The sequence below is a fragment of the Mustela putorius genome, unplaced genomic scaffold (assembly GCF_011764305.1).
Source record: "Mustela putorius furo isolate JIRA1106 unplaced genomic scaffold, ASM1176430v1.1 tig00000228_pilon_pilon_pilon, whole genome shotgun sequence".
Taxonomy (NCBI): Eukaryota; Metazoa; Chordata; class Mammalia; order Carnivora; family Mustelidae; genus Mustela; species Mustela putorius.
In genome coordinates this window covers 2,054,044-2,076,752 of record NW_025421322.1, presented here as the reverse complement: position 1 = coordinate 2,076,752, position 22,709 = coordinate 2,054,044, and the positions used below count along the sequence as shown (strand labels likewise).

Below are 22,709 nucleotides of genomic sequence, written 5' to 3'. Positions count from 1 at the left end.
AGAAAAAGACTTCACAGAGTTAGTGCAACCAAATCATTAAACAAATAAAGGGCAAACAACAAAAACACCACCAATCTTCAGTAGGCAAGAGAGAGAAAGGGAGAATCAGTACTGAGAGCTGCTAGAATATATTATTTTAAATGTTCAGTTTTTAACAACAACAAAAAAATGTAATGAGACATGAAAAGAAATAGTAATGTGTGACTGATACATAGGATAAAAAGCAGGCCATAGAAACTGCCTTTGAGGCGGCCCAGTTGTAGGATATATGAGAAAAAAACTTCAAAGCAGCTTTTATAAATATGTCCAAGGAACTAAAGGAAAGCGTACTTAAAGAATTAAAGAAAAGAATGATGACAATGTCTTAGCAAATAAAGAATACCAATAGCACTGGGTGCTATACATAAACAATGAATCTTGCAACACTATATAACATAATATAATAAAAAAGAATATCAATAAAGATAAAAATTACAGGAAAAATTCTGGAGCTGAAAATTATAATAACTGAAAAGAAAAATTCAGTAAAGGTTTCAACCGTGTATTAAAACTAGCAAAATAATTAATCAGTGAACTTGATACTAGATTGATACAGGTTACATAACCTAAAGAATATAGAGGAAAAAAGGGGGGAAGAAAAATGAGCAGAACCTCAGAATAATATGGGACACCATTAACTGTACCCACATACTCACAGTGGAAGGACCAGACGAGCAAAAATGGGTAGAAAGATCTTCACAGAAATAATAGCTGAAAACTTTCCAAATTGATAAGAAGTACTGACATATCCATGAAGCTCAACAACCTCCAAGCAAGAAAAAAGCAAGGAGATTGACACCTAGATACATCATAATCAAACGATGAAAACCACAAATAAAATCAGTAAAAGCAAAATGACTCACATACAAGGAATCCCAATAATATTAAGAAGTGACTTCTCATCAGAAATAGCAAAGACCAAAGGATAATGGATGAAAAATTCAAAGTGCTGAAAGTAAAAAACTGTTAACCAAGAACCTTACATCCAGTAGAACTATGCTTCTAAAATGAAAATTAAATACATAAATAAGAATGGATAAAAGGTTGGAGAATTTTCTGTTAACAGACTTGCTTTGGGGGGAGGGAAGACTGAAGGGAATTCTTCAGGCTGAAAGCAAATGACAACAAAGAGTAATTTGGATCCTTATCCTCACAAAATTTAAAATACTTATGAGGAAATACATAAATAGCCATATGCCAACAAACTATACAACTTGGGCAAAATAAATAAATTCTTCGACAAAAACTACTAAAACTGACTTGAGAATAGATAATATGAATGGATTTTTAACAAGGAAAGATATTAAATTAATAATTAACAATCTTCCCACAAAGAAAATCCCAGGACCAGATGGCTTTTGAATTCTACCAAAAACTTAAAGAATTAATACCAATCCCTCACAAATTCTTCCAAAGAATAGAAGACTAGGTAGTACTTTCCAACCAATTATTTGAGTACAGAATTAACCCTGATACCAAACCAGATGAAGATATCACACACACACAAAATAAAACTACAGACCATTATCCCTTACGAGTATAGATGTAAAACTACTCAACATAATACTGGCAAAATGAATTCAGTAATATATAAAAAAGATTATACGTTCTAACCAAGTGGAATTTAACCCAGGAATGCAAAGTTGGTTTAATGTCTGAAAGTCAATTAATGTAATACATCCAATTCAATGAAGAAAGGATTGCCTTTTCAATAGATGACACTGAGACAACTGAATGACCACCTGCAAAGGGATGAAGATTGGACTATTACCTGACCACATATAAAAATTAATTCACAGATATAACTGTAAGAGCTAAAATTATAAAACTCGTGGAAGAAAATATAGGAATAAATCTTTGTGACCTTGGTTTAGGCAAAGGTTTCTTAACTATAACATAAAAAGCACCAGCAACATCAAAAAAATTTAGGTAAGTTGTGCTAAATCAAAAGTAAAAACTTTTCTTTTAAAAGATTTTATTAATTTACTTGACAGACAGAGAAGGAAGCAGGCTCTCTGCTGAGCAGAAAGCCCGATGCGGGGCTCAATTCCAGGATCCTGAGATCATGACCTGAGCCAAAGGCAGAGGCTTTAACCCACTGAGCCACCCAGATGCCCCTCAAAAGTAAAAACTTTTCTGCGGCAATATTACCATCAATTACCATTACATTAATAAATCACACATCTAATAAGTGACCTGTACCCAGAATACACAATGACTTTTTACAACTCAATAATAACAGCATAATTAAGAATTGGGCAAAGGACTTAAATATTTCTCCTAAGGAGATACACAACTGGCCAATAAGAACATGGGAAGATGATCAACATCATTAATCATTAAGGAAATGGAAATCATAACCACAGTGAGATAACCTTTCACACCCAGTAGGGTAGCCATAACCAAAAGGACAGACAATAACAAGCACTGAGAAGTATGTGTAAAAACTGGAATACATTCATGGAAACATAAATTGGTAGAGTCACTTTGGAAAAGAGTATGACCGTTCCTCAAAAAGTTAATTGTAGAGTTACTATATGACCCAGCAACTCCGCTCATAGGTATATATCCAAGAGAAATAAAAATGTATATCCTACAAAAACTTATGCATGAAAGTTTTTAGCAGCATTATTCATAATGTCCAAAAGATAAGAAAAAACAAGTGTCTATCAACTGACGAATGGATAAAATGTGGTATATTCATAAAATGGAATATCACTCAACAATAAAGAAGAATTAAGTACTAATTGACGCTACAACGTGGATAAACCTAGAAAACACTGCACTACATGAAAAAAGCCAGTCACAAAAGAACACGATATATTATTCTGTTCATGTGAAATATTTATAATAGGCAATTCATAAAGATAGAAAGAAAATTAGTGGTTGCCTTCAGCTTAGGAGGGAGGTAAGGGAGGGATGCAAAGTAACTGCTAATGAGTATGAAGTTTCTTTTTAGGGTGATGAAAATGTTCTACTTAGACAGTAGCTGTAGTAGCACAATTCTGTGAATATACTAAAAAACACTGAATTGTAGATTTTAAATGAGTCAATATTATGTGAATTATACCTCAAAAAAGATGTTTTGTTTTTTTTTTTTTTAAAACTGACCATCTATTTCTATATTGGGTCTTTCTTTTGGCATTAGAGAAGGTCAAAACTTTTTATAAACTTTTTAGAGAATGTCAACTAGCTTCTATAAAATAGTTCCTCTGCCATAGGAAAATAGTCCATGAATACATGAAAAGCCTGTAGGAAAACAGTCCATGAATAGTTCAAGACTGATTGGCAGCTCACTAGTGACTAGTTTTATATCCCTGATCTAATCATTTATGTTGTCTGATGAAGCTGAACTAGGGTGCTGATAAGTAAAAGTAGAAATTCACCCTGGATAATTCCTTGAATTTGAGGCCTCTGCTTCTATAACAATTAACTCAAATCAATTCCATGTGTAACGATCTGTTCCCCCATTTCATTAATTCTAAAAACTTCTGTACACTGAGGCTGCTTGGAAGAAATTATAGTTTTTCTATCCTATACACAGTTATCTCGATGCTCTATAGAATGAAACTAGCGTCATACTAGCTACAAGTTACTAAGTGATAGGGCTGGTAAATATCATGGATCAATAGTTACAGATCGTCATTTAAAAAGTGACCCTACACAATAAACTTCCTTTCAAAAAAAAAAAAAAAATAGAAGAAAGAAAAAAAAAGAAAAGAAAGGGAGGAAAGGAAGTAGGAAGAAAAAGGAATATAAGAGAACTCATTTAGCCAACAGAATGAGAAATGATTCTGTTGTCCTTCTTATCACCCAAATTATAATATGAATCATGCAAACTGTAATCAGCTATGTCCCATGACACTAGTTTTATAATGTACACAGCAAATTGACTTGAAAAGACAAAGGATACCTTCTGGGGGAGTCCCAATGCTGCTGCCAAGACCCAAAATAGCCATCTTGTGAACCCTTGGCTCCAGCATCACAGCAGATTCTTCTCCTCTTTCCCAGTGGGGTATTTTGACCGGCTCCAAGTGGACATTCTCCAGCCCATCTTCCTGCAGGTTCCGGTACATGATTTGGATGGCTTTTTCCAAGCTCTTGGAGCCGCTTGGTCGGGGTCCAACAGTATCAACCAGAAGTGCCAGTCGCTCGTAGGATCTGTTCTGGGCTTTACCATAAACAGCAAGGTTGATGATTGCTTTAGCAACATCTTTATAGCGGGCTATTTCTTCTTTTATTTCTTGAAAAGTCCTCCGAGAGAAGTCATTCTTATAGATCGCTTTCCCAGAGTTCAAGGAGAAAAGGTGAACAACACCAACAAATGTGAAAAGAAGGAACTTCATTGATTCTTCCAGGCGGTTTTCTTCCTAAAATAATCTGTATAAGAAAGAAACATGGTTTAGGGGGAAAGAATCTCACAGCCATACCCCAGGCACTGCTTTTCAAACAGGAGTCCCTTCCCTTCTCTGCCACTGCCCAAATTCCACTATCAAATTCAGGCACCATAATTCCCAGGAATGAAGAAGCATAAGAAGGCAGTGATTGGCTGAATAGGCAGTCTTTATTAAAACCACAGAACCACATATTACGTAGTGATCCAGTTTAAAGTATGCTAAAAGGTTAAAATAAGACAACTAGGAAAGAGAAAGAAAAAATGTTAGCAGTGTGGTGGCAGTGACAGGGTTAAATGCATACTGTCTGCTGTCCCTCCCTCTTAACAGAATATGATCCAAATGGATTTTAGAGTTCCCTGTACCTGATAGGCTCTTTCTTCTCTGCCTACTGAAATCCAGTATGGCCCCAGCAAGTGTCATCTTTTCTTGGTGCCTTCCCTAATTCCACCTGCTACACATTTAATCCTCACAACAACTCTATGAGATAGTTTCTTCTTTTTTTTTTTTTAATACTTTTTTTCAGTGTTCCAAGAGTCATTGTTTATGCACCACACCCAATGCTCCATGCAATACATGCCCTCCTTGATATCCACTACCAGGCTCATCCAAACCCTCATCATCCTCCCCTCCAAAACCCTCAGTTTGTTTCTCAGTGTTCACAGTCTCTCATGGCTTATCTCCCCCTCTGATTTCCCCCAACTCACTTCTCCTCTCCTTAATACGAACTTTTGTTTTATAAATGAGGATCGTGGAGTAGCAAGCGATTAAGTGACTTGCCACAGACACACAAAGGATTTCTCACTCTGGAGTCCATGCTCTAAACAATGCTACTACTTAAAGTATGGTCTGAGGGACCAAGGCCAGTCCACAGCTGGATTTCGCTACTCTGTAATAGATACAGAAGTTAAGAGTAAACACATCCAGTGCTGTGCAACAAAGCAGCCAATAGCCTCATGTAGTTACTTCAATTTAAATTGAATTAAACCAAATAAAATGGTTATTTTAGCTATCCCCATTTCAAATGCTTAATAGCCACATGTGGCTAGTGGCTACCATATTGGGAAACACAGACATAACATTTCCATCACCACAAAAAGTTCTATTGGATAGCATTAATTTAGACATCTTTATAAACAACTGACTAAACAATTGTACATTTGTCAAATCTAATGATTAAAAAATGGTGCTTCTCCTTGTATGTCTCTTTTACTTCATTTTTCTAATTCACTGCTTTTCTATTTTGCAAAAGTATCAGTCTGCAACAAATCTGAAATTTTAGAAACTGGCCTTTTACCAAGATAATTTGAGACTCACAGTCATAAGCTACTATATTATGGGATAAATTCCAAATTCAGCCAGTATACAGGGACTTTCAAAATACGGCTTCAACAACTACAACCTCATCTTTCCATTTCCCCCTCTAGAGCAAACAAATGTTTTCATTCTCTTTTTTAAGTTTTGTTTTGCTTTATTTTGTTTTGTTTTGTTTTGTTTTGTTTTGAGAGGGAGAAGGGAGAGAAAGCACACAGGCCAGGAGAAGGAGAGAGACAATCTTAAGCAGGCTCCACACTCAGCACAGAGCCCAGCACAAGGACTGACTTCAGGACCCTGAGATCATGAGCTGATCTGAAATCAAGAGCCAGATCTTAACCAACTGAGCCACCCAGGCCCCCTACAAATGTTTCCATTATTTTTCTCATTCTCTCTTTCTCCTGTCTCCTGTTCCTCGTTTTCTCTTTAACATTACACATATCATATCTTATGGAAGCTTCTAGATACTGTGGTTAGCCCAAATTGAGATGTTTTCTAAGTGTAAAGTACAGACCTGATTTACTCTTTATAACTGAATACTTCATACTTATGTATGAAAAAAACAAATATTTTAGCTGTTTTATATTTTAATATGAAATTTGACATTTTAAACTTACTTATTTATCTTTATATCAGACAGTAATACTCTAGCTACATTGAACTGGACACTGTCCTTCCAATACCCAGGCTCTATCGTAACTGAATTTCTACATATTTTCCTTCCCTCTTCCTACAAGACCCTTCTCCTCACCCTACTCCTCTTCTTCTGGCAAATCTCCACTCACTCTTTAATGAAAATCCTTTAAAAATCACCTTTTCTATGGAGTCTCACCAAATAACTCTCCAGAGTTATGTGCACCATTTTCCATGCTTCTACCATAATTAACAATATTATCAACTAATATATTTGTTGATGAATTTGACTCTCCTATTTTGAAGTCAAGCAGTCATCACTATATCTTCAATCGTTCTACCCATGTGTAAACTCTCAGTACATTTTCATTTAAGGAATGAATTTCAGTACATTTTCATTTAAGGAATGAGTGCTTGTCTTGCCTCCTTTACAAAGAAACTAAAGGAATAAGAACTTGCTATCATATTTAAAATATTCTGAAAAATTATGAAAACTATATACTGATGTTGTTCTTATTATAACTATTTATATGCAAGGTTCTTGGTTTCTATAGTCACCATTACTGATGCTTGTTTTTAAAAGCTAAATTTTATTAAACCATGAAAATATTTCACCAGATTGCAATTTATTCTTTAAAGTACATTCTTTCAATGTGGTGTTGGTGCAAAAAAAGAAAAAGTTAATAACACATCAAGTAGTTAACACTAACCACAAGTATCTACTTCTCATTAAAAATCCTTTTAAGCATCCCTTAAATGTCAACTACTTCACAATACATTTCTAGTGATGGATTAGAATCATATAATGGCAATATTGTGGTACAGGAGAGCTTAGGCATTCCCAGTCCATACCCTTGTTTTGCAGAAACAGGACCTGTGCTGTGATTTCTAGTTAGCAGATAAACCAGCAAGTACAATCAAACAGGTAACTGGACCAACTAGAGCAGACTTCCCGGAGGATCACAAATTGTTCTCTTATAGGAAACTGCATGCATTTACAAATAACAGAAATTCAATGAGGGACACCCAAATGCAGTCTGAGAAGCAAATAACTATAGCAAAAAATATGTACTCAAACAGTCTCATATATAGAGTAGCACCAGAACACAGAAAAGAACAAAAGAAATCATGAAAAGCTACATAGAAAAGACATGACATCTCAAGACAGACTCAAGTAATGGCCCCCTAGGCAGAGAAGAAAGGACCGCTTTCAGAGGGACCAATGGGACATCATCCCTAGGCTACAATCTGGTTAGAAGATATGTTTAAGGGCCTGCATCTAACACTTTTAGATCTTTTTGCAGATATGTCAAGTTGAATCAATAGAAAACATGCCATTTTCATAATAATTCTTAATGCCTGTTAGCATGGTCAGTTAATTTAATTTTGACACTAAAAAATGATGTAATTACTTTAAAACATAAGCCAGTATCTGTGAGTGTTGTTCTTAATAACTTAACTACAGTTTATCTTCAATCCCACAAATGCAATAAATACTTATTTTTAAAAGTAGTTTAACTTAAAAGATGATAGATTTTTTTTTTATTTTTCAATAGATCAATTTCTCTCTGAATGTAATATTAGTACTTTAGAAAGTTTACTAAGATCAAAGGTAGAGAACTATGTGAGAAATTACCTGAAACACTTGACATGAGTAAACACTAAACAAATATTCGTTTATTCTAAACCTGGTTTTCCCTAGAACATAATCTGAAATTACTGATGCAATTCTTGGCTAAAATGCATAATTACATATCTCTCCGATGACACACTGCAAGAATCTTTTATTATTATTGTTTTTAAGGAGGCACATTAGCCCAACTAAGATATGTTTTCATTAATAAATAGTAGAAAATAATAATTATTACTAACAGTGGTAAACAGTTGGAGATGTAACAAAAATGGAAGAAAATATTCCACTTATGAAAAACACTGTAAATAATAGGCAATTTATAATATGTAATTTAAAAAATAATGCAACCCAATATATAATTATATACTCCTAGCAAGAAATAGAGATCTATAATAAAAATTAAAATAGTAAAATATAGAGATAGAATAAAGCCAAATAAAGGCCAATATAACCAAGGACAGTTTGAGGAAATATTCTCCTAATTCACACATTTAGGGTCACCATACACCAAAAAATTCATTCTGGACTTGGAGTCAATTCAAATGAGAAGAATGATCAAAGGCACCAGTTTATCTGCATGAAAGAATCAGAAAACACCAGCCCTCCTCAGTGTGAAAAGACATAGGCCAAAAGTAGAAATAGTTTGGTGTATGAAATCAAGGAGGGTTTTGATGACATAAACACAGATTTACGTACCATATCTTTCCATATTAGTACTAGGGAATAGTCCTAGTAGCTCACAGCTAATTCTAGGAAAATCAAAATGTACCATTTTTCACACTGAGTGATAAACAACAAAAGAAAGAATTTTCCCCAACAAAAGAAAGAATTTGATAAAATCGTGAATGATGCAATCACTGGAAGTCACTTTAATCTACCACAAAGCACTGGCTCCACACCGACCCAAGAAAAGTCCCCTAGGGGATCACTAGGAGGATCTGCTGGTCTGGAAGACTTTAGTCTGCCCTGGCTCAGAAATACAAATATATCCCTATCCCATCATTTCAGTGAAATAAAACTAAACAAGCTTTAGTAGTACTTTTTTTTAGTAGTCTGCAAATGGAGAAAAGAATTCTATGGTGATCAACAACGACAAGTAGTACTACTCATTTCAAACATTTCCTCTTTATTAACCATAAACAGTGTTCTGTTTTGGTCGTAAATTCATCTCGCCATTCATTTAACAAAAATTTATTGATCCCCTACTAAGCACTGAAGACACAGTTTTGTGAGAGAATACCCACACCCTCCTGGAGCTACCAAGTATAAATAGGAAGACAGAATGTAAAAATCCCTGTAACTAGGGCAGTTACAAGGTTCTGGGAGAACAGAGGGGAGGAGGGGGTGAAGAAGCCAATGCTTGAGCTGAGGTTTAAAGGGTACTGAAGGGCACGTGAAGAAGGTTGGGTAACCCAACACAGGAACAACCTAAGCAAAGACACAGAGGCTTTACAAAACATGGGCTCTGGAGAAAAGGGCAAGTAGCTGGTAGGGGGTGGGGGTGGGCAGTGGAAGATACAGTAGGAATAGGGTCTGACTGAGAAGATCTATTGGTAAAGCTCCAACATATATGGAGCAAAATGCCCTACGGTGCTGCAATGGGGACACAAAGAATGTTTCCCACCCCTCAAGCAACCAGGAAAGGGAAGGAAGCGAGGAAGGGAGGAAGGGAGGAAGGGAGGGCATGAAGGGAGGAGAAAAAAGGAAGGCACGCTTCTTTTTTTTTCTTCTAATTTAAATTCAATTAGTTAACTTCTAGGATATCACTAGCTTCAGATGTAGCATTCAACAATTCATCAGCTGAGTACAACACCCAGTCTTCATCACACCACATGGCCTCCTTAATGTCCACCACCCAATTACCCCATGCCCCATACACCTCCCCTCCAGCAACCCTCAATTTGTTTCCTATAGTTAAGAGTCTCCCATGATTTTTCTCCCTCTCTGATAACTTCCCAATCTGTTTTCCCTCCCTTCCTCTATGGTCCTCTGCCCTGTTTGTTCCACATACGAGTGAAACCATATGAAAATTGTCTTTCTATGTTGACTTATTTCACTCAGCATACACCCTCCAGTTCCATCCACATCGACGTAAATGGTAAGTATTCATCCTTTCTGATGGCTGAGTAATATTCGTGTGTGTGTGTGTGTGTGTGTGTGTGTGTGTGTGTGTATACCACATCTTTATCCATTCATCTGTCCATAGACATCTTGGCTCTTTTCTTTGTCATTATCACTTCCTCCTGTCTCCTCAGCACAGAGAATTCATCCAGATTCTACATCAGGGCAAGGTTCCTTAAAATCCTCAAACAAGCCACTACTTGTTACTATCTGGTTAGTCCTTGGAATTTTCACATAGGGAAAAGTAACTCTTGCTTACAAAAGGTGTATTAGTCAAGCAATTCACTTATAAAAATGCTCAAGGTTTTTTTCCATTTATAATTCTTAAATACTCGTAACCTAACTGATTAAAAAAAAAAAAAATCCTGTGCACTCTTGAACAATTACAGGACATCTGAAATGTCTAAACTTAAACTGCACATTTTCTAAACATATTCTTTATTTTTTATACAAAGGTTGAAGCCATTGTTCCTTTACTTGAATTCAAACTATAAAAATATTAAATATTATGCCCTTCAAAATCTTAGACAACTATTTTAAACCCATGCTGTATCATGCCTTTGAATTCAGCAGAAGTTATATATTCAAAGGAAATTGGAAGCACTATTTGAGAAAGGCTTGCTTTTCATATATTGTCTCCATGATCCATAGTTACAGATTATCTTTTTCATAAAAAGAGATAAAATTCTTTATAATGTCATTTTCATTCTTTTCTACTTAAATCTGGAAGCAAACTGAAGCAAAACCAACTTTTCTCCTACTGTGAATTATTTTCTCTCTAATAATAGGTTTATATTTTGAGGAAACAAAACAAAATCCTTTGCTTCTATTTCTAAATATTTTTCCTATAATATTATTGTTTAAAAATGTCTCAGGCTATGATAGAAATGCCAGGATGAATAGATTAAGTGAAGTGGAAAGGGACACAATGAAAAGAGAACACACTGAAAAGACAGAAGGAGTAGGATTTAGGGACTGAGGCTTTCACTGATTTTTAATTGTGTCACTTTTTTCTTCTAAAGACTGAATATACTACCTACATGAAAACTTAAATATTTCCCCTAAACCATCTATTGCTGAACAGGGCTCACTGATATAAATTTAACTCTTAGTCTTCATTCCAGAGCGTGTTGCAAGCAGAAAGACCAAAAATTCTAAATCCTGGCACAGACAGTGGCACATCAAAGCTCACTTTCTGACTCCTGCTAACATGCCTAGATTTATAATGATTAGCCCTTTAACCATCTTAAGGAAGATCATCCTTTCCTTTATGAAATTCAAAATTCACGCAGTGCTGGGCTTCCGTTTTCCATAGCTTATATTCCAATTCTTTCAATCATTCAAAAAAGCTCACTGAGAACCTATGACACGCCAGGAACTGTGCAAGAATTTAGAGAAGACTGAAAAAACAAGCAAGACGAAGTTCCTACTATTGGCAGGCACTATTAATTACCTATTCTACAGCCATTCCCCTTTTTTTCTTGCTAACCAAACTTCAATTTTGTTTGAAATGCAAAGTGTCCGGCCTCATTCGTCTGAGACAGTTGTTCTTAATATGGATGGCGCTACACCTAGGAGTTCTTTTTGAATATGTGGTGGGGGAGGGAAGATTTCTGATTGTCATGAGAGTGTGTAGGTCCTATTAGTAATTACTTGGCAGGGGCCAGGGACGGTAGACATACTGTGATGTGGGATACAATCCTGTATACTAAGAACTCTCTAACATTTCACACAGATTTTATAAACATGAAAAACCCATTACATGAGCCTTAAACCTAACTGCATCGTACCTACAAAATAGTTTGTGTATAGTTTTTTGTTTTTTTTTTTTTAGATTTTTATTTATTTATCAGAGAGAGGTGGGGGGAGAGAGCAAGCACAGGCAGACAGAATGGCAGGCAGAGGCAGAGGGAGAAGCAGGCTCCCTGCCGAGCAAGGAGCCCGATGTGGGACTCGATCCCAGGACGCTGGGATCATGACCTGAGCCGAAAGCAGCTGCTTAACCAACTGAGCCACCCAGGCGTCCCAGTTTGTGTATAGTTTTGATGCAAGTTGACTTTTTCAAGAAGTTCGGGAAGCTTCCTATGCTGTATTTTGTTTAGAACCTTACTGTGATCTGTTCATCATATCAGCTAAACACCCGTGACTACACTGCTTCTGGTCTAGGAAACACCACCACCACACCCCTGGGCCATCTACATTTGTTGCTGTCACGTTCACCACACAAGCATCTGACTACTTCATTCCGTTTAGTGGAGTCATGCCTGCAAATGTACATTGTGAAGGACTTTATCGTAAATTACATTCCTTTAATCCCTCCTCTATATTATAGCTAGGGTAGCATACTGATTTAATCAAAAATATACATAAGCAGGTTATCTGTGATGCTTCTTCAGAATAATAAAGCACGTACCATAAATTAGTATTTTTTTAAAAGGGAGGGATTGCATCTAATAGGACAGTGAACTAGTGGTTTAAGTGAACTGGGCAACTCTCTTCCTCACTCTTGCAGCCAACCTTCCAGCCAGAGAGACCCTGGGACCCAGTTCTACTCAAAGGGATCCAAACAGAAGCCACTGACAAGAAAGTGGCCACAATTCTAGAGCTGTGCCTGCTACTTTGTAACCCTGAGGGCAAGTCCAAGAGAGCCGGTCCTGGCATCACTGAGCAGCCGAACCAATACCAGCATCCCCAACTCATCCGTGAGGGGAGGAAAATACATTCCATTGGTTTTAGCCACTGTTGGCTGGATTTTCTGTTCATTGTGCCTGTAAATACATTTCCAACTGCTATACAATTTCAGGGACTTCTTGGGGGTCCATAATTAAATACAATTTTAATACTGACAACATAAGGAAGGTCCAGGATCCGGCCTACAGTCTACATAGATTTCCCAAATGCACCTACATTCCCAATATCCAATGTCAAACTCAGAATCTTCCCTTCCAAGTCTTCTCTTCCTTTGATGCCTGCCCTACTCAGTAAGTTAGAAACTGCAGTGTGTTATTGGACTCGTGCCTCTGTCTCTCAGGGAGAACAGGTGAACAGTTGGCAAGTTTTGCCTGTAATTCCACCTTCAAGTTCTTTCTTGACTAATTTCCCTCTTCTCCACCTTATCATCACTCCCCTAGCACTGAACCTCATTATCCTTCATTTGAAACACTTCCTCACACATATCCCTGCCTTAGAGGCAGGTCCCTTTCCAACCCATCTTCCTTATTGCCACCAGAATTATCTTAAACCCAAATCGAATGACTCCTTGGCTTGCAACATCTGTTTCCCCACTGTTCACTGTTCAGCGTTATGGATATGCCGGTCTTCAAGATCACTCCCTGCTGTTCCCCCACCCTGGCATCGAAGCCCCAACAGGCTGCATACCAGTTCTTGACATCACAGAACACTCTTTATACCTCTCTGATTCTGTTCATGCTATCCTTCTGCTAAAATGCCTTTTCACTCTTCCTCCATTTGGAGAAGTTGCAATTATAATGCAAGGTCCAGCTCCTCAATCTCCAGCTCCCAGAAGGATTAATCTCTGCCTTTTCAACAACACATTGTATGCTCTGTGTTTCTGTGTCTGGCACCCTGCCGGACTATATATCACTTAATAGCGATAATATTTTACAGTTTTAAAATTCACCAGGCATGTTTTCTGCAAGGAATATGTTTTATTTATTTTGTATACTAAGCAAATAGCAAAATACCTGTCAATAAATATTTATAGGATAAATGAATAAATTTATCAAACAAGTAGTTATATTTCACAACAGAAGGATATGGCTCTGATTCATCACTTTTGTGATTACTTTTCCTGCATCAGACATGAATTTGCTCCTTTAAACTGTAGCATATTCACAAGTTGCATTCATAAAGGGAGTCAAGAAACCTAGGACTTGGTCATGGATGTCCCTCTCTAGATGTATGAATTTGAACAACTTATTGAAAGTCTCTATGTGTAAAATAAGGGATTGAATATCAGCTCTAACAGTCTATTATGGATTTTCTTAAATTTTTAATGTAAGTCACAATTTTCTTTGCATTCCATGTTAGCACTTGACTAATCACCTTATACCAAACACTTAACTGGGTCATATATAAAAGCCACTACTCAGTCTACCAGTTTGTCTCCTCTTACTAGCCAACTGAAACTGAACTCGCAAAAGTCATTATGGATGCCCTTGTCCCTAAATCCAATGAAAACATTTCATTTCCTATTGTAAGTGACATCTGAAACATTTAACTCTACAGACAGCCTCTCCTTTTCCAAACACCTTTCTTCCAGTATCTGTGCTCTCTTTCCCAACCTTTCTCTGTGGGGTCTCTTTTCTCCATCTCTTCTTTAAAGTTTATTATTTCCTAGAGCTCTCTCTTTGACCCTCTTCTCCTACTACACATTCTAAATGGGAAGGTCATTCACTTCAAAGCTTCATTTACCAAGCACGGCATGAGCTCAGCTATAAATTAATAAGCTCTCTTAGGTTGGATCCCAATAGACACCTCTAACTCAACACATCTAAACCCTCCTCATGACTTTTCCCCTAAGTCAGTTCCTCTCCCTGAGTGCCCACTCTTGATGCATGGCATTTCTACCACCCATCATCTGCACCATTTGGGTCATCTTACCCTCTTTTAAACCCTTCAGCCACTTGATCATTAAGTGCTATCAAATTTAAGTCCTAAAGAGCCCTCAAACCCACCTTTCCCCTCTAAATCTTCCTCACCAGCTTGGTTTCTGGCCATATTATCTCAACCTGAACCACCACAACAATCTCCTAACTCATCTCCCTGTTTCTAGCCTCCTCTATTTCCTACAGTGGTTATCTTTCTTCAAAATATTTATATTCAAAATGCATACCTCTCCCACTAAAATGGGGCCTTAATGTGGGCAGGAACTGTGTAGAAGCCATCTTTGAATCCCTAGGATCTGGCACTGATCTGACATTTAGTACTCAATAAACATAGGCAGGAAATGTAGGAGGAGACATCTGAATGAGTTTGGGTAAACTCTAAGAGCTAGCAGGTGTATGGGTTGGGAAGGTGGAGTGGATGTACATTCCAGGCTGAAGAGTAGCTCTTCTCTCTTTAAAATTCAAAAAGTGCTCAGTAATATGTACCCTCTTGAGCTGAACCTTTCTGTATAAGCAGATAATTCCCAGCTATAAGACCATTTCTTACAAGCATTTGTGTCCACATGGGCACCTAACTTACTGCTTTTTGGAGTAAGCATTCATACTGTTTATTTGTTCACATTTGTTTTCTAGTACCTATTTTTCACATGATGGGGGACAGGAGAGCAGGACAGTAAAAAAAGGGAGAGACCAGAGAAGAACCTTTGCTCCCACTGCACCTTCAATTCTACTCACTAAGAAAAAAAAAATCCCACAGAGTTTGAAATCTTTTGAAAGTCCCTGATAAAAACTGGTGAGATGTGAACAAAGTCTATGGATTCTCCCAAAGGCAATTTCCTGGTTTTGATATACTATAGTCACAGATGTTCCCACTATGGGAAAGCTGGTGGAAGGACACAACAGGATCTCTCTGTATTATTTTTGTGACAATATACATGTCTATAATTATTTCAAAATAAGAAGTTAAATAAAAGACCTACCTACCTGACTCCTTTTTAAGCATTAAAAAAAAAAAAATCATAACACTTATTTGCATTTCTGGAAAAAACCATACAAGAGTGAACCAGAACTGGTCCAACTCCCAAAACAGGGAGAGGAGTGTCCCAGGCCCACCTCTCCTACCATCTTAGACTAGGATTCACCTGTTTCTAACAGCTTTGCCATTATTTGTCTAAGAGCCAAGATAAAGAGGCTTTATTTCCAACATCTCTGCCATTGAACATATCATCCTGAATAAGGTATGGGTGTCATAGAGAAAAGGGAGGAGGACTGAAGGAAGACAGACAAATCCTCACAGCCAGGCAAAGAAGCCAGTACATGATACTCCCTTTTTTCCCCCTGGTTCTGGAAGTTAGTACAGCGGCAGCAGGTTAGTGAGGTGATGGGAGGGAGGGTAAGTGGTAAACTTGACAGGCAGTGCTTCCCAGAAGGAATCCAAGGAACTGTGGGGTTGAACCACCTGCTGGGAGAGGCCCACCAAGAGACGCTGCCCCTCCCACCCACCATACTGAATCACTCATGGCCTGACTCTATAGATGTCAGGTGAACTCCCTCTAATCCCTCCTCATGCCATCAGTAACGAACCACTCTGCTGACTCATTTTGTGTCCTTGACATTTTACTGTTTACCAGTGAGTGGTTTTTGAGTTTGCCTTCTAAAAAAATTAATTGGGCTCATTTTCTGGATTTCTTTATTCCTTCCGAGTTTTTTCAGTGTATAAAACGACATAGCCTAAATTCCTACTGTTCTTCATAGGCATATTTGTTCATATAGCCAAACGTAACTGATTTTGACCTACATCATGATAGGACTGAGAGAAATACATAGAAAGCTCCCTTACAGCTGCTTAAGTGAAACAATATGATTAAAATTCCAACAAATGAAATCAACCATGAACCCTAGGACAAACTTTGTATCCTTGGCTTGCAAAATCTGCACTGAAATTCAAAGAGGCTGTGAGACTGCTCTTGGTCCCTTTTTAAGGGGAAGATGCCATGCAGACCATGAGAGTGGATGCCTTTGAGAACAGGGGTCTATGATCTGGACTCTGCCACAGGCATACACACCTGCAGTCAGCCGCCATACGAAGCACATACGATCAATAAAAACACAGATAAATCATGAAAAATGTGGTTTATACCTCTTGGAGCCGAATACAAAGTGGGTAACCCTAGCCATTAGCAATTCTGAGGTGCTACAATCCAGGAGAACTGAAAAAACGGATGAAAGGAAATGGGATTGTAGCCTCGTAAAGTTCTAGCTTTCTAGGACTTGGACCCCCAACATAAGTCTAATAGGAAGTGTTTTATTTCTGCCAATAAAACTAGCAGAGCATTTGTCTTCGATCTGGTGATATTAAAAAGCTATTAAAAGGCACAGCAGCCTCTTCCATAGGCAGGAGAGAGAATATGGTCTTCCCTGAATCAGACAGAGTGCAGAAATCTTCCAGAGAGTCAGCTGCAGAAAACTATAAAGCTAGAGATATATAGATTTAATTACCATTCACCAATATAGGGTTACAGTAAGCTGACTGTACTAATGTGTTTTTATTGCTAAACAGCATGTTTCCCCCATGCATCTTCCCCTGAACTGATTAATAACAAGTTCCAAGGAACACTCTGGTAGAGATATTAGTAATTTCCTTTGGAACATGCCTTTCAGTTTCCCTCACTTTAGCCAGCTCCCCCATCCCATAAACACCAAAGCAGAAAGACCCTCAATGAATCTTGCTGCAAACACAGTTCTTGTTACAGCCCAAGCCAGGGAGGCCTGTTCAGCAAGTCACTTACTGCAAAATTTGCTATTAAACCTGTCAAACAGACATATATGAAAATACTGCTTTACTAAACAGCTGTTAAGTTTCATGAGCTTAAAAAGGAAATACTATCTAGCTAGACACTGTTAACTCAACAGAGATTCACCATTCAGTTTTAAAATCTGATATGCTGGCAAGCTTTTCCCCAAATCCTAACATTTGCTCTCTGCTACGAGATGGCTGCCACAGAGCACCATTAGCAAACACCGGCTGAGCGCACACACACACTCACTGCACAACAGTGCAAGCTAAGCTCCCTCCTTCCACATGGGAGCACGCAGCATCTGTTGTTTTGGGGCTCTCGCACAGGAAAAAGAGCATTTCTCAATGGTGTCAAGGGGAAATTAATGCACTGATTCCCCTCTATCCCAATGGTCAGACATTCATCACAGGTGGCAAAAGAAAAGACTTAAGTTAAATAGATTCACAGTAATGGAGCTAAAACAATTATTTAAAGTGCTTAATCAGTCAATGTAAAATAAAACCATTGTAGCACTACATCCATGTCCAGCCAGCAACATTATCCTGGGGGGAAAGAGCATTCATAAAACAAGTCTTCTAGGAAGTGGAGAAAGCAAGGTGAGACAGCAGATGTTTGACAGCAGGAAATTAAAAAGGTAACCTAAACAAAATAAAGAAGGAATTAGGGAGACACTTAGACGAGCATGGAGTGTGGAACAAAGGCCATGGTGGAAAATACATCCCAGGCCAGAAGTGAGAAGGAAAGAGAAAGGAGCTCTACAGAGGCCCAGGAACCAGCTAAGAGTGCTTTTCCTTAATGGGCAATTTCTAAAATCCAAAAAGCAGTTTTTAAAAAGAGAATCACATTCATCAGGAGATGAGGTGTATGATTTAAAGGATTATGGAGACAGACTTAAAAAGATTCTTGGGTCCCAGATAGAGACTGCAGAAGAAACGGAGAAGAGAACTCCCTCTGGGGAGAGACAGAAAAGGCTTAGAAGGAGGACAGAGAGAAATCAAAGGAACCACAGCTTATCTCGATTTTTGTGACTTATTTCCCAATCTCTCTCGAAAGATGAAAAGCCCAGAGTCAGGTCACCCAAGTCATTGTTATGGGAAATGAGGTGAGGAAACACTCAGTTTGGAATAATCACCCCATAATTGCCTAGAGGTCCACTAAATCTGTGAAGGATCGGCCTGTTTCCTCAATGTAGTGCGTTTTATTTCCCTCCAGAGAATGCAGGAAATTGTATCCTTTGAAACAGATGAGAAGTTTTGGATAACATCAGATTCTATTGGAAAGCCCCCGGGTAATGAGTCGGCAACTCACAGCCTGAACCACACTGTCTGATACATTTAGTAGCAGATGAGGGGAAGTTTGTTGTGACAGCTGTGCAGAAAAAAAGTCTGAAGGTGAGCTGGATTTGCAACATGAGAAGGTGATTTGGGTTTGGAAAAAGCAGTCATCTTTAGAAGGAAAGAGCGTGCAGAAAAATGAACAAAAAGGAAGTGCGGAGCAGGTGGGGGAAAGCTCGGCTTGGTGGGAAGTTCTCTGCATTGTTTCCCCACATTGGCAGTGACTGCTGCCCAGTCCCCAGGCCCCCCAAAAGCAGGTGCACCATGTGCTTTTACAGCGGTTAGAACTGGCCAAGAGTGGGAATATCATACTACTTGCAAGACACATAGATACAGAGCATACTTGACTTCTACTTGAAGATGACTTTCCTCTCTTCTCTCCACTTGAGGACTAAGGCAATCTTCTCTCAGATGGGGGCTGCTGCCTGTCCCTCCCTCACTTGCAGGGCCACACTGCTATTCTGTCCCAAAGAGCAACCCCCCATCCCCACCCCAGGATGTATGTGTTCCCCATCTTCTTTCCTCCACCACTTGCTCGCAGGCAAGACATGAAACACAGGACGAGCATCAGAGGGAAAGGACCCTAATGCGTTGGAAGAAGGACAATAAACATTGAGTGTTAGAGATAACGGCTGAAAACCTTCCAGAAGGTCCCTCTGTGCGGCCTGCTCTGGAAGTGACATTCCTCACTTGAGGGAGGCAGGAAGGCAGGAAAGAGAAAGAAAACCAGTATCAACCTCTGGCCTAGCAAGTGACTGAGCCACGTTTTCATATACATATCATCTGTGACTCAATCCTCATAAGCAACCATTGAGTGATATTATTATTTCCAAAATGGAGGCTCAGAGATCATGATTTGCTCATGGCCAATCGGGTAGTAAGAGACAGAAGCCTTTCCTTCACTTCTCTGAGGAGCAAACACTGAGACACCCTTTAAAGAGCCTCACCTGACCCTTGCGGTTTGGGTTCCGGGGCCCTTCGGACTCCTGTATTCTAGGTACTTTCCCCACAGTACCTAACACTCTGCATTAGAATTGCCTGTTTATTTCTCAGTCTCCGTCTCCAGACTGAGGGTCACAGAAGGCAGAGGCCACGTCTTCAGGATGCCTCCGAGCTAAATACTAAATACAAGGCCCCGTCTGTCTGTGCTCCAGGAGTGCTGGGCTGGAGGGGAGAGCCCACCATTCCTTGCTGTCTCTGAAATAATACCGCTGGGAATTTTAATTTCACCAAGTGCTTAGCGAAAAGAGAAAAAGTAGTTATGAAGACTACACACCTCCTGCTTTCAAACTCAGACTCTATGGTCTCGATGGTACTAATTCTGCTTTGTGTAACGCAGTCATGGACTTGTAAAATAGGGTGTTTACATGCAAGTGACTCTACAGCTCTGTAATACTTGCTATTCCCTGGTTGAAAATGAATGTTGGGTTTTTTCCAGGTTCTTTTCTGTAAAGTAATGAGAAACCCGGGTAAGCCCTGCTTTCACTCTCAGAGTCCCACAGACACCAATTATTCACACTCAATGTCACAACTTCAAAATGTTTAAGATGCTCTGAACTTTGGTGGCTTCTTTTTTTTTGGAGATGGGAACAAAAAGAGAGCCCAATTACCTTAGCCCATGTTTTTGGAAGTCATTACAGTTTCTGCACCATAGAACCCAAGCAATTGTTACAGCAATCCTCTTCCAATGCCTGTTTCCAAAGTAGAAAATACATGACTTGACCACCAGGAATGTCTGTACGAAGTCCAAGTGCAGAGTAGAGTAGCTCTGCCTCGGCTGTTACCCCTGAAGCCCCATCAGTTAGCAAAGTCTAATCAACCCAGAAAACCAACAAAAAGAAGCCAACCAAACAACTAAGTCCAGATTTGCTGCAGTAGATCTGATTCCAGTTATTTTTCTGTCTTGTTCCAAACACCTCTAGGTATGGCCTTCAATAAAGGCATTTGCAAAAGCTAGTTTTACTGAATTCCCATACCCGATGGGGATAGCAAATTGTGGACCTGAAAAAAATAGCCTCTAGCAAACCAAAACCAAGCTGGACATGCATGTAAAGTACTGAACTCTACAGAAAAAGCTGGACCTTTCTCAGTTTGTCTTGGTATTTATGTGGTTCCATACTGTCCTTCAGGGCTACCAACACTGTGAGAAATCTCTCCTCAGTCTGCTGACTGCCTGCATTGGGCTTGTCCTAAAGTGTACAAGAAAAATGGTCCCTCCAATGCGGCTGCAGTAGTGGAAATTCAAAGGCTGAGGGCTAACATTCTTGTATTTTTTCACCTTATTCTTTAGTTCTTCATACCATTAGTCCAAGTGCTTTTAAAAACATTTTAGTAGCTTTACTGAGGTACAATTAATATTTATGTCATATATATATATGTCAAATATACAATTTGATAAGTTGATATTATACTGAAAGAATGATCCATAAAGGAAAATTTGATAACTTGAACTGCAATCACTTTTTAAGTATTTTTTTCCTTTTATAAAAACCTTATGCACAGCACCTATATAAAGAACAAATATAAGCAGAGCTCCTTTTGAAGCGGGCAGGGATCCTGAGTACTGTTTCCTTAGTCCCCTCATCACCTTCGACTGTGGCTTCTAAGATGTCTCTGTCAAACACAGGGTCACAAAGAATAAAAAGTAGAAACCACTGGATTTTATTAGCAGGATGTTTGTAGCTGCCCAAAATAACCACTGACTTTTTTTTGAGAAGTTACGTAGGCATTACATAATGTGAGAGATACTTTCTTGTTTTTTTTTTTCTTTTAATTCCATTAGGTGGGTATTCTTTACATCCACACATGAGGAATGAAAGGCTCTTATAGTTGGTACATAGCATAGCTGGAATCTGAACCCAGTTCTGACCCACCCGATACCACGCTCCTTTGGGTTCCAACGTTCAGGGAACCATACGCACATTCCTTTGGAACCAAACATGAAAGATAAGACTTGGACTTTCTGTGGATATAAACCACTTGTACAAAATGACAGTCAATTCTAAAACATGAAATTCTTATTTCCCTAGAAAAATAGACTCCAGCTCAAAATAACATGTAATAAATATCCAGGATATTCTTTCTATAAAGCCACACCAGCATGTGCTAGTGTGATAACCTCACTATAGAGCAAATAGCTTTAGCAAGGGCCTTCTCCCAGATACACACATACCTTCCCTGCCATCAGGAGCAAGTGGCACATAGGGGTCTGCAGCGAGCTGATGAATTCCATTTGTTTAAAGGCCTAAGTAAGCCAGTTAACTTTGCAGCATTCAGAAGAGTGGTGAAATATCAAATTGGTTATGAATATATTAATGTCACACAAACAGTAAAGAGCCTGAGCCTTGGCTAGGCCCAAGGTTAGGAGCTGTTAATGGAGGTAAAAGTTACATAGTACCTAGTCTTTATCAAGTCCAAAGGACTTAATATCATATTATCTCATTTAATCCTCACAACAACTCTGTGATAGATGGAAAAGAGGCTTAGAGAAGATAAATAACAAGGTCAAGGTCACATAGTAAATGAGGGACAGAGTCACAATTTGTACCCACATCAGTGACTACAGAGCCAGTTCTCTGAGCTACTGCTGTGGTCTACCTCTCTTAAGAGAGAGGAAGGGAAAGAAAACCTGAAAAATCTCCAATCTCTTCCTTGTAAACTTCTACTCCATTCCCTGGGGTAGGGCATTCACTCCCCTGCTCACCTCATAGACCCTATAGAAGGAAGGGGTCCCCCCCCTGGAGAAGCCAGTCCAGGACTGCAGGGGAGGAAAATGAGAGATGCTGGGGAGAAGGTGCAAACCATCCAGGCTCCTG

At 38.7% G+C, this 22,709-nt stretch overlaps 1 protein-coding gene across 4 annotated transcripts in view; it reads right to left on the bottom strand.

The window, feature by feature from the left end:
- Positions 1 to 22,709, bottom strand: part of CPQ (carboxypeptidase Q) — a 451,562-nt gene that overhangs the window by 350,987 nt on the left and 77,866 nt on the right. For all 4 annotated transcript variants that reach the window (XM_004768524.3, XM_004768527.2, XM_004768528.3 and 1 more), the window contains exon 3: positions 3,953 to 4,419. In XM_004768524.3, coding sequence (XP_004768581.1) covers positions 3,953 to 4,385 — 433 coding nt within the window. In that variant the 5' untranslated portion in view covers positions 4,386 to 4,419. The remainder of the gene's footprint in view (positions 1 to 3,952; positions 4,420 to 22,709) is intronic.